Consider the following 13,162-nt stretch of genomic DNA (forward strand, 5'->3'; position numbering starts at 1 on the left):
TGAACAATTCTCATCAGTGATTGGAGGGGGCGGACGGAATGGCCACCTGCAGGAAACAAGTGGAGACGACAGGCAGGATTGACAGATACGTTTGTCAAGAACGATGAACTGGTTTCAATTTATGAAGTTATGTATTAATTGGCTAAATAAGATGGTAAAAATTGTTGTTTTCGAATTTGTATCATTTCATTTCATTTTTAAAAATGTGTATGGCTGTTTTACGGTTATTAATGTATTATTATTAGGCTTGTAGCATTAACATTATTCATAATTTTCATTATTAATGTCGGTATTAAACACAGCCAGATATGAGGTTCAGTCCAAACAGAGCGTCAAACTCAGTGAGGTACAGCAGAGGACAGTAACTTCACACAAGGCCATTTCATCTATCATCACCTCAGAAATACAAACAAGCAAAGAATTATTATTTTCCATTTTTAAATGGTGCTCAGCGCTCTCACATGGAGCAGAGCGTTAAGTCATTTAACTGAGCCCAGTGTGCTTTCTGAGCATTCTCACTCTGATCGGCTCACTTACTTAACGCACCCAGTGTATCCATTTCAATATACAGATATGCAAGAGCAGTCCTTGAAACAGACAGATTACCACCAAAGCAACGGAGAGTGGTACTATAAGTTCTACGACAAGACGGGTCTTTGCCATGTTGATTCAGACTGATTACCGACTGTGGCACTGGCACCAATGCATGATATTGGTAAGCACTTCTGAATACCTGCTTCTTACTATGCAATGCCATTTCTGTCACTGTGAGCAGGCATTCTGGAATGATTGATTCATCAAGTTTTCTAAAATAAGGTAAACCTACAGACAAAATAACTGAAGCCATCAGTTCCATCTACAAAAATATCTTAAAGGAAAAGAAAAACCAGCATTATTGATAATTTAGAATCCTAGTATATTCACCAATAAATAAATAAATGAATAAACAAATACATAAAACCATCGGTCTTATGAAATCTCCCCCTCATGGCATTATGTTTAATTTTATATTGGTCTGGGAATGGCACATAATAAATACCCTGTGTATTGAGGTAATGCTTATTCTTAAATTTGACTTGCATTTTGGTTTTTCTTAGACTTTAAGTGGCTTAAACAGAAGTCTAACATTTATTAAGAATATGGGACTTGCAGTGATGGCTTCAATTAGAACATGTGACACCACCGCAAAACATCCTGTAGTAGTGACGAGTGAGGTGTCTGTGCGGTTATGTAACCATGTCATTGTTTGTAAGCTCTTCCCAGCTAAGGTTCCAATGTTGTGTACTTGCTCTTTGTAAATGTCCACAAATATCACAGAGTGCTCCAGCATCCCCAGGCCCTTCACCTCCTTGGTACTGTGGAGAAACAAGTTGAGAGAGGCTACATTCTGACCAGTCAAGTAACAGAGTTTGCTGAACCGGCCAGCCATGGTCTGCAGCAGGAGGCTAGAGGTGGTACCAAGAGCTGTGCACAGGTTCTCTGTTAGGAGAAAAATAAGGGAGAGGAGATTATAAACATGCTAGTACTGTACAGCTATGATATACAAACATATATCAATTACACTATATCATTTATATACTATAGTTAATATAATCAATAATAACAACTTTTCAAATACATTACCAATTACCTAGCTTAATACAGCAAAAAAAAAAAAAAAAAAAAAAAAAACCTCTCGTATTCTTTTTAATTAAGTCATGTGTAATAATATCACATTTCGGCCCCCCCTTCCTACAGGCCTGGAAAAGTAATGATATTAGTATTTTTGTGTTTCAAAAGTTCAAAGACTAATCGTTTATGATATGAAGTCTGGATCCATTTCCTCTTTGTTTGTTTTTACAGGAAGAGAAGTCATTTATTATTTATATATTTCAGTTCAAGTTATTTATCTTTTCTTAAGCTCTAATTATGCTGAATGTACTGAAATGCATTAACATCAGTCATTAAAAAGAGATATGATAAAATGTCAGTCTTGCATAAACAGACGAGACATCAGAATGAAGTTCTTCTGAGACTGAGTGTAAATTATCAGTATATCTAGGACCATATACCAGGAGACAGAGCAACACATGAGCTTAGTGTATCTAGATCAAAGCTCCTTCTGTTCCCACAATAGCCACACAGTTGAAATCAGAATACTAGCATTGTTGCAGGGGGAGCATGATATCAGATTTGAATGTGGTCCAGCATCCAAGCCTGCACAAATGTTTATTGAAGCAGTGTGTACCGTACCGAGCCCCAGCAGTGGACGCAGGATCTGAGACTTAATGCTGCTCAGCCTGCAGTAGAATTTCCTCTCTGCCGATGCCAGCTCATGAAGGCTGGCTATGTAGCCCATGACGTTCCTGTCTGCAAGCGCAAGGCAGCTCTGCCCCCCTGAAAACACACTGCTGACATAGCCCAGCTGCAACACAGGAAAAACAATGTCCTTTCTCTGTGGGGTTTGGAAGTGCATGATTTAATTTAGATTCATGTTATTTTCATTCTTTTATTCTACTTTGAACTGTTACTCTTTTACGTTTAGGGCTCTTTTAAGGCAGGGTACTAATTCAAACTCTACTCCCACATACCATAAAACATACTTTTTCCCCTTACCTCTCAAGACAGAAAAGTGGATAATAAGCTAAATATGGTATTGTTTGACATATTTAGCACAAAACTTCTCTCATGTATCAGTACCAACAATAAAAAAGAATAAAAATAAAAAAACAACTGTGGTTTTCTTGCTGAGACAGCTTTGCTACACCAGATGGTAGATGGAAGATGACCAGAAAAATGCATTTCTCCTGGGGTAGTGTGTGAATGAAGACGCATATTAAAACGGCTTTATCTTGAGCGGTCTGATTTATACCACACTACGCATTCTCTTCCTGTGCAGCAGGTAGCAGGAGCCTACCTTCAGTCTTATGTGCAGCACAGAAAGAAAGTGAGCATAAGACTGGGAAAGCTTCAGGTCAGGTTAATACATAAGGGTGCTCACATTCATGCAGAAAGGCAGCAGTACAGGCTGCTGGGTGTACACCCCGTTTTTCTGTGGATTGCTTCCCTCCTGAGCAACCTGCTTGCCGCTGTAGTACAGTATGGGCTGGAAGCAATCTCCATCTGCTAATAAGAGGGTGTGCTCCTGTCCAGCAGCAATGTCCCACACACGTATACCCTCAGACATCTAGGGGGGGGAGGGGATGGAAACAGCCATGAGAACCCAACACCCACATTTTACACTGTAAACTATTAATGGAGCTCTTTCTACTTAGCCAGACAAACTCAGACTGATCATAAAACAGTGACCGATCACCGCAATTCATATTAATAAAAAGTCTACACCTTTTACATATTGTTCTTGAAAGAAATATACAGATGTGTTTACTTGTCTGCTAATTGTTTTACTGCTTGCTAACTGCTCCAGGGCTTATACAGTACACTGCTGAGCATGTTATGCTTCACATGGTTCAGCTCCTTTGCATAGAATTGCTTAAGATGTTCAGATTGGATTTTATTTCCTCAATGCTCTTAATAACGTCGCTGCACTTTGTAATATCCCCTGTAGCAATTTCTGGGGGTAAAATGTATTTGTAAAATGTATTTGCAAGACTTGCCAAACTATCCAATGCATAATTAGATACACTGTCCCTCAATACTGACAGAACTGTAGAAACAAATACCTTGGCCAGTCGTGGCATTGTGCTGGGTAACTCCATGTGCCCAAGCTGTCCAGAGTTGTTGCTACCCCATGAAAACACCTGTTAGTACAAAGAAAATGTTTTAGCATTTTTCTAGGTTACATCAAAACACTGTAGGAATAAACACACAGTACGCCACAGTTGTCATTGAAAGAATCATTTACTTTGCAACTAAAATTCTCTTGGACAGTCATTCCCCGGATACATACAAAATATATACAAATACACCGGAATAACAGCCAAGCATAGATGAATGAATAATTGTTAACCCTAATTAGACAATGGATTGCAAATGTATCTCAGTGACTGGACATCACTGCCACCTACCTGTGACTGGGCAGTCAGAGCCAGTGAATGATGTGCCCCTGAAGCCACCTGAATCACCTCTTTGCTGCTCAAACTCTTGATACACAAAGGCTGCAACCTACAATACAACACAACCACTCAGACCACTCATTTGTGTTCAACAATGTATAATTAATTTGCACATAACAATACCTGTAATAGAGTTTTACAGGTAGAATACTGCTGATAGTTGTGTTAAATATTAAGACAATGGGCACTATCAAAGTATGTTTTTATGAAAAGTTTGACATTCACTAAAATGCTCGTTACTGTGTTGAATAAAATATTCTTCAACCTCATGTTAGAGCGTAGTGGATATCTCAGTTTGCTGTCTCTATAAGGATTTACAGTAAGTCACAGGTTAAAGTGAATGGTACCATTATTTTCTGCCTGAGGAGTTTCAATAACACTGAACATAAAAGGTTTCTCAGAAGGTTTATGAGATATAACAAACCTTTTAAAACACGTTAACCAAAGCTTAACTATAGTGGTCTTAACACATACAGTTGACATGCATATATTTCAGCTTGTATGAAAAGGTCTAATGGCTATGGCTTTTAAATTTGTAATAAAGAAAAGAAAAAAAACTAGGGGCCTACCAAGGTTCCTATCACGGTGTATGTGCTCTAAGAAACCTCCAGCTGCCCTTACCTGGGGAGAATGTCCCCGTGGCCCAGCTGCCCCTCCTTGCCTCTGCCCCAGCTCCACACCTCGGTCTGTAAGGAGGGGAGGTAGGCGTCAGACTCGCTGCCAAATGGGGGGGTTAGTACCACAGTCCGCATTCGTGGTCGGCTTGCCTTTCGAAGAAGTCTTGGAGAAACTGGAAAATATGCATGAAGTTCCAGCAGTGACTTGTCATTAAAAGAACATCTTAGTCTTCGCGCATGACCTTGTGTCTGACTTGTTACAGCCATTTCTTAACTACCAAATCATATGACTTATTTTTAAAAAGGTAGTATTTTGGATCACCAGCTGTATATCAATGTCCCTCAACAGTGACCTACATCTTAACTTTTATCTCTTAGCATATACCTGAAATGAGTTTTTGGTCAAGAGACAGCTTACAAGACTATAAAAATACTTATTTTTTGCAAAATCTTAGACAGAAGCAGTAGTAAAAGTGATACCACACACTGACTATAAATAGGAATATACGCAGCGGGATACTTGCTTGTCGAAAAACAACTCAGACTGCTGCTGTGTCAATATGTCAGAAGAAGATGGACTGCAGATATTGATTATTTACAGCTCAATTAACTGCAGGGGGAGTAGGAATAGGGGAAGGAGAGAAGTAAACTCATTCCATAGCAGAACAACAGGGTCCGAAGCAGCCTTTAATAACATGTTTACAGAGTTTCCATTTATATTGGGTGTTTTATAAACAACTATTTGACTTGATTTCACTATTTTATTAATACCAGCGCTCCCTGTGGCTGACAGGGCGCCTGTGGGTCTGCAGTGGAGCCATTCAGATCTGTGTTGTCCTCTGGTACTATGGGTCAGGTGGCTTCGCAGTGGATCTGCAGTGCAAAAAATTACAGATTGGCAGGAACACGTTTCGGAGGATGTGGGTTTCAGCCTCCGTTTCCCGAATTGCTGGGATAACAATAATAATAATTGGGCATTCCAAATTGGAAAGAAAACCAGGGTAAAAACCATTGACGATGACTAAATTTAAAAAAGAAAAAAAAAAAGAAGAATACAAACAGAAATTATGGGAACATATGAGTAACTCGGAAAGTAAGCACAATTGGTCCAGAAAGTTCATGCCATTAGATACTGCAGCCCATTATTAAATACAGACTGAACTACAAAACAAAATCCAAAACGTTTTTATGTCGATCATACATGTTTGTATACATGTATTTTTTTCCTCAATAATGTAAAACATTGTCTGACGTTACATCTGCATTGACAGTACCATCTACCTGTGTTTACTTTACTGTTTATTAAAAAAACAAAACAAAATCAAGATGCACCGTAATGATTGTTTGGTGGTCCTGTCTGTACTTCTAATTTTGTTTAAACAATGATTTTGTTGCCAATAACACCGTTGAGATTATATAAATATATACAGTATATTTCAGCTCTTGCACAAGACGCTGGTATTCCCCTAGAGTTTCCCCTTGCTCATTATTATAGGGACAATCCACATTCTTCTCTTTCTTCCTCCTCTTCTTCGGAGCAGCCATACAGCAGCGTGCACCCGACCCAAACTGCCTTCAGATTATATCCACATTTAGCAGAACAGGATGGTGATCGCGGCGTTTTTCGTCCAAAAATCGAACTTGTTTCGATTTTCTTTTCACAGTGAATTTTGCTTTTTTTTCGCAGCGATTATGCTCAATTGTGAAAGGTCAATTCCAAAGGTTTGATTTTTTTACCCTAGCAAACACAGACAATAAACGCTATAGTGTGAATAGCCCTTTATTCTGTGTGTCATAATCTAGGGATATTTGGAAACGTCTGTCCATCCATCCATCCATCTGTATGTATATCACACTGTATTTCAAGGTGATCTACTTTTACATAATAGTGATAGTAACATACATCTACTACCACAACTGAAAGTTCTAAAGTAGCGATAATACTGGGACACATATTTTGATGTTTTGAATAAGAGCATCTTCTGAGACAGTGGATAACTGGAGGTCATTAAAACAACACTGTATCTACAGCTGTGGTCAAAAGTTTTGCATCACTGAGAATTTTAGGATTGAGACATTGTTTAAAAAACAAAAATAATAATAAACTAAATGAATATAATTTAGATATTTTATTGAACATCATGTAATCAAAGAAACTACAAAATGATATCACAAAAGTCTACCGGAAGCCACTACAGTATTTCATATTAGATTTCGAAATGTCACATTTTTCAATTTTTGCCAGTTTTTCATTAAATGTATGGAAAACTACCCAGCGGTATGCAATTCAATACGTTAACGTAACATTCTTTACTTTAACCATCCTTATCAATTTTAGTCATTTCTGAAAGGAGAGGCTTATGCAGCATTGCCAAAATCAGCACATCATGCAGCCAGGCTTGTTGTTGGACATAAAATCGAATTTATTTTAATTGCAATACCACCAGAGACAGTTTTAAAAGTTGGCAAAAGACTGGACTCGGTAATACTGGGCTAGGGGATTAAGCTAACTGATGGGACTGACTGAATTGAGTTGCCTTGATAACAGCTGGTGAGGAGTGAGGGGGCAGTGAGTGAAGAGAAAATGCTGTGGCTTTGGACAATGCAACAACTTATGTGCAACACAATTTGGAGTGAAATATGTAATCAAATTCTTAAAATAAATCTGAAATCAGAAACAAGTCTGAACACGACCAACAATTTGGAGCCAGCAAGCAGTCATTATAAAAAAAACTCATCTCTCTTTCTGAGAAACCATGGAAAACCCCAGAAAAATGGGCCAAGAAGCATAAACTCTTCTCTTGCTTATTTGAAGAAGAAAAAAAAAGATGAGATCCAAGCCACCAAGCTGAATATGAGTACAGTAAGAGTTATCAGTCATGCAGCCAGCCTTTTAAACTGTTACAACTCTAAGCAAAACAGGAAAAAAAAAACATAAGTGGATTACCTTGAGAAAGCAGGCCTGGCAGGGAGAGTCTGCGGCTGACCCCCTCGGCCTCCTCCTCTCGGATGTCCCCGAGGCTGGAGCTCTTCTTGCCCTGCATGGACTCCTCCAGTCGGACCTGCCCCTCGCGGGTCTCCTTGAGCCCCTCTGCAGGGACCGGGCAGCCCCCCGGGGGAGGGTAGTAATAGCTCATCACCTTCTTCAGCGACAGAGCCTCGTAGGTGGAGGCTACCTTCACCCCCACGGCTGAGGCATATGAGACCACCAGACTGTTCAGTGTGGAGGACACTGTAGTCGGTGGAGCCACAGGGTCATCATCTACAGGTTCATCCCGAGCCTGTCAAATAAAGTTAAAAACAAAACTACAATTATTATTTTAATATAACAAGAAGGTAGTGGTAGCATTTCAAACTCAACAGTCATTAGACATTATTTTTTCTTGAAATTCTTTCAATGTTTATCAACTTTGATTGATTTTTTTTACATATCTTTTTAAATATTTAAGTTTGAAAGCCACACAATGACTTACAGTTCTAAGAAATTTATTTACAGCTTTTGAGGCTGCGTTAACAGTAAATTGGTTTGGTAAATGCACACACAAGATAATTCTAGAGATTGCATACGAAGCAGGACTATAAATAATTTTTTGAGGAAGAAAAATGTGTTAAGCAAAGTGCCTGAAAAAAAAAATCTCCCCTAGAAATGTGCACGAAAAACAGCCAAATAATTGACTCTGTCTGATTACACAGTACAGTTGTTACATGACTTGTCTAACGTCTTTCCAAATGGGTCTTTCCTAATATATACAGACGTTTGATCATCAGAAAGTCTGCTGTTGCCAGTAGTCTGATATTGGTAATGACTATTAATAATTTATAAGTATCAAAATTCCAATGAATCTTATCGCACACACACACTGCAGCATACTTGTTATGTTTACAAATTCCTCAAAAGGTCTTAATTTCTGTGATTTATAGTAAGTTAATAAGTTGTCTAAAATATTTTACAATTTCAGCAGCCTGCTTTTGCAGTTCTCTCACCCTGCGTAAGATAACACTCTATTAGAAGAAGATGCGTAGCAGTCCTTATTTTGAGATGTGGTCTCTTGTATCAGTATCTAGTAAACATAAGCATATATTGTTACTGATAATAGCTTGACGACAAAACCAAAAACTTTGTTGATTAAATCAACCCCCAAGCTGTGTGGACGTTTCAAAATCTCAGCTAACTTCTAAGCTTTAAAAACTATTTTTTTCTCCCCTCACATGTGGCCGATGAAAATGGAAGCCTCTCACCTGCAGACCCTGCGCATTTTTGGCTGTTTGCTCAGCCAGGGAATGGTCTGACAGTCTCTTGAGGTACTCTTTGACAGCCTGCTCGTCAGGGTAAGGTGAATTCTTCACCCGCTGGTTGGCCACTGCCCCGTTGGCCTCGGGGTCTGGTTCTTTCACATCCTCCCTATCTGAGTGTTCACTCATCTCCTTCTCCTCAGGAGGAAGTCCAGTGGTGCCCGGGTCTTTCTCATCTCTGCGGACCACCGTATGAGAGTCTTTACTGCTGGGCTCTGTAACAGTGCATGCCAGTGAAGGTTCTGAGGGGGACCGTCTAAGTTTCTGTACGGGAGAACCCTGTCTTTGCTCTGTCAGCTCCACGCCCAGCGGGCAGTAGTGGCTGTCCGAGATGATGACGTGATCCTCCTTGTCAGTCATGGTGATCAGCAGCTGATTACAGTGGTTGCATTTGTCTGGGACAAGCTTGGCCTCCTGTGGGGGGAGCCGCTGGACAAGTGCCAGGCTGTGGAAGGCCCCACAGGCTATTTGAAGCACTCGCCGGCCTGCTAAATGTTCCACCTTTTGGGGCTTGGACACTGGGAAAACACTAGTGACAAGGCCTAGCTGGCAGCCACTGCCCCAAGCCCAGACCTCACTGCGAACAGACAGAGCTATTGTGTGCTGCTCCCCACATGCTAACTGTTTAATCCGGATCTGTTGAGGCGGGCTTGTCTCTGGGTCTGCAATGCTGATCGCCATAGGGTCTGGGACCACGTTTTTACTTGCCACGCCGCACTGGCCAGAGGAGTTCTCACCCCACATATACGCTGTGCCATCTTCAGAGATTGCTCCGCTGTGGAAGCTCCCAGCAGCGACAGCAACAACCCGCTGTCCAATCAGAGCCTGCTCCAGGATGGGAACTGGAGCAGGATTGGCTGAACCCTGTCTCCATGGCAACTCTCCAAAGCTGTACACATCACCTCCTGTGTAAAAACACACAAAAAAAATTAAAACTAATTTACAGGTGTGAGTTTTTGTATAAAATAAACATCTCTAATTTTAAAAAAATCTTGAAATTTGGTTAGTGCCAAGTTCTTCTTCCCAAAATGTAAAAATAATGACTTATTGTCAATTAGTCTGTTGGTAAGCTACTTGTTCCAGTCTTACACAGGTCAATACTATTTATGTGATACAGTGTAGTAACTTTCAGATTGGTCCAGCATTAACAATTTCTTCTGGTTAGCAGTACAAAGGAAAATACAGAACAAACTGCAAAGTTGTTCATTCTCAGTGAAAACATAATATTTTAGCCAAGAGGAATTTTCTTTGCCTTCAATATCCACTTCTGACCTAAAGAAACGATGTGTGGTCCTGAAAGCTAGTGTATGCAGTGTATATATTGGTATACATATTCTAGCAGTTCCTATTAAACAGGTATCAAAGAAAGCTTGTTCATTCATTTTGCATGTGGACCAGCTCGGCTTTTCACACATTACTAAGCAGACATTGTAAAGCCACACTCCTTTTACAGAACACAGGGCCTTTTAGCACAGTTGTGATTCAAACACTGGACTAGTCAAACCAGAGGGACCTGTGTGCAGCGTCAATACAATTTCAAACAATACAGAGCAGTGTAACTACCTACATTTGGAAAGCACCAAAATCTGCAATGAATGGCTAACATAATAAACAACATTTCATTAATCTTTTCAACAGGTTTAATTCCCTTAGGGCCCAATTTACAAAGCTCTTGCAAAACTGGCATCGCTGTTATTTTAAAAACTTGTAAATCTGATCCCAAATATTGACACTGAATGTGACCATCTGGACAAATTTGAAGGTTCTGTTAAAACCAGACATTTGGTACTTTGAAGAAAAAGCATGCCCTGCTGCCTCAATGTATTATGCCTCATGACTCTTAACATCAACTCTATGCTCTCTAATGATGCGACTTTGATACATGTCTGGGTCTTAGAAGCCAGGTGCACTGCTCACCAACTGACTCATGAAATGACTTTGGGCAAGTCTCTCTTACCCGAGAGACTTACACTCCTCAAGAGTAGCCAAGCATCAATGCGTTTGTCAAATCTCAGTTGGGCTATTGTATTTAAAACTAGTCCAGTAGTTTCAGTAGGCCCAACTTGACTTACAATAGCTTTTTATAGTTATGTTACAATTTCAAAGAGGAATAAAGAAACTACTTACTGTATACCCATAATCTAACTGCTCTGTCCCTCAACAAATTGTTTCTTCTTAGCTTTAGAGTGTTATAAATCCTCCACACTTGAGGACTTGAAAGATCAAGCTAACTGGATTTTGCCTCTCTGTCATCAGTGGCTACAATTCATAATACCACAGATTCCTTACCTTCAGTAAGAATTACTCCATGTCGTGTACCCAGAGCAGCTTGCAGGACAGTCTTTGACCCAAGTCCAAGCACTCTTTGTGGTGTTACTGAACAGGAGTAGCCCTTCCAGGTATGGAGCAAGCCTCTCTCCCCAGGTCCCTCTTCCTCCACCGAGCTAAACAAAAAAAACAATAGCTAAATACTGTTCACAGACCAAATTTAAATGCTGCTCCTGTACCCATACTACACAATTACTGATGGTTCACCGTGAACACTCTCCAAAGTGATGATTCTATAGGTCATTCGTTCTAAAGATTAGACTGACGCAGACTACCAACCCTACAGTAACTTAACTAAAGGAATTAAATGGTCGTAAGCAAAGAAATGGTCATTTATCCCTTCTATGACTATTTAAATCCCTTGCATAATCTTTACAGTGAATCATACACCCTATTGACAGTGTTTCTAATTTGTAGTACCTCTGTATACTGCTTCCAGTATTAAGGGGCCAATGAAACTATACAGTGCCATGAAAAAGTATTTGGCCCCTGTCTGATTTTCTGCATTTTTGCATATTTATGACACCGAATGTTATCAGATCTTGAAACAAAATCTAATATTAGATAAAAGGGACCCTCTGTGAACAAATAAAACAACATTTTAATATTTATTTCATTTATTTATTAAAGGAAGTTATACAACACCCAATGCCCTTGTGTGAAAAAGTAACCGCCCCCTTATACTCAATAACTGGTTAAGCCACCTTTAGCAGCAATAACTGCAACCAAACGCTTCCTGTAGTTATTGATCAGTCTCCTACAGAGCCGCGGCAGAATTTTGGCCCACTCCTTCATGCAGAACTGCTTCAACTCAGTGTCTTTCTGATGGTGGAGTCATGAACACTGACCTTAGCCGAGATGAGAGAGGCCTGCAGATCCCTGGATGTTGTACTAGGGTTCTTTGTGACTTCCTGGACGATTTTACACCTTGCTCTTGGACAGATTTTGGCACAACGGCCACTCCTGGGAAGATATTACTGTCCCAAACTTTCTCCATTTGGACAATATGGCTCTGACTGTGGTTTGGTGGAGCCCTAGAGCCTTAGAAATGGCTTTGTAACCCTTTCTAGACTGATAGGCATCAAAAACTTTTTCCGGAGGTCTTCAGGAATTTATTTTAATCGTGTCATGATGTGCCTCTTGAACCTGTGTGCTGAAAACTTCACTCTGATGGTAATGGCCAAAGTAAGTCAGATTTATATTGGGCAGATTATATTGGTCAAATCAGGCCTGATTGTTAACCAAAGTATTCAAACCACTGACGCTAACTATCCCTTTAATTGGGTTGAGTTAACTAGGGGGGGCAATAACTTTTTCACACCTGAAGATTTCATGTTTGATTGCAAACCAAACAAATCAAAGAAGCACCAAACTTTGGTGTCATTTTTTTCTCTCAGACTCTCTCTATATACTACTACAACCCACAAAAAGCTTTGACCAAATTCAATGTGAAAAATGTGCACAAATGCAGAAAATCAGACAGGGGGCAAATACTTTTTCATGGCACTGTATATAGTATAGAAAGGAGTATCAGTTTGGAATACAGTATGCAATGCAGTTCATGCATTCCACACACTGTAGGGTGTAAGAATTATGCTCTCAACCTGGTGGCACTTTGGCCATCCTGTAGACAAAGCAAGGCTAAATTGGTGGGAGGGAGAAGCAACATGTCTCAAATGATTGGAGATGAGGCCTGGAAACTACAAGATTCACATTAATCTCATCCACTGGATTATTGTGTGAATTTATGGGAAGCCACTGGGATAGACCTATAATGGGGCATAATAAAAACCATGCTGTCAGACGTACAGTACGAGGCACCTCCATTAACCTTGAATAAACGTCAAGGACATGTAATTGTTTCCTGTG

General features: G+C 39.9%; 1 protein-coding gene across 3 annotated transcripts in view; it reads right to left on the reverse strand.

The window, feature by feature from the left end:
- Nucleotides 1–13,162, reverse strand: part of LOC121323105 (alsin-like) — a 46,908-nt gene that overhangs the window by 22,873 nt on the left and 10,873 nt on the right. For all 3 annotated transcript variants that reach the window (XM_041263893.1, XM_041263894.1, XM_041263892.1), the window contains exons 3-11: nt 11,255–11,409; nt 8,912–9,870; nt 7,620–7,953; nt 4,677–4,845; nt 4,008–4,104; nt 3,663–3,740; nt 2,981–3,166; nt 2,233–2,404; nt 1,290–1,479 (exon numbers count right to left, since the gene is read on the reverse strand). In XM_041263893.1, the coding sequence (XP_041119827.1) occupies nt 1,290–1,479; nt 2,233–2,404; nt 2,981–3,166; nt 3,663–3,740; nt 4,008–4,104; nt 4,677–4,845; nt 7,620–7,953; nt 8,912–9,870; nt 11,255–11,409 (2,340 nt within the window). The remainder of the gene's footprint in view (nt 1–1,289; nt 1,480–2,232; nt 2,405–2,980; nt 3,167–3,662; nt 3,741–4,007; nt 4,105–4,676; nt 4,846–7,619; nt 7,954–8,911; nt 9,871–11,254; nt 11,410–13,162) is intronic.

This window comes from Polyodon spathula, chromosome 11, assembly GCF_017654505.1.
Source record: "Polyodon spathula isolate WHYD16114869_AA chromosome 11, ASM1765450v1, whole genome shotgun sequence".
In the NCBI taxonomy this organism is placed as follows: Eukaryota; Metazoa; Chordata; class Actinopteri; order Acipenseriformes; family Polyodontidae; genus Polyodon; species Polyodon spathula.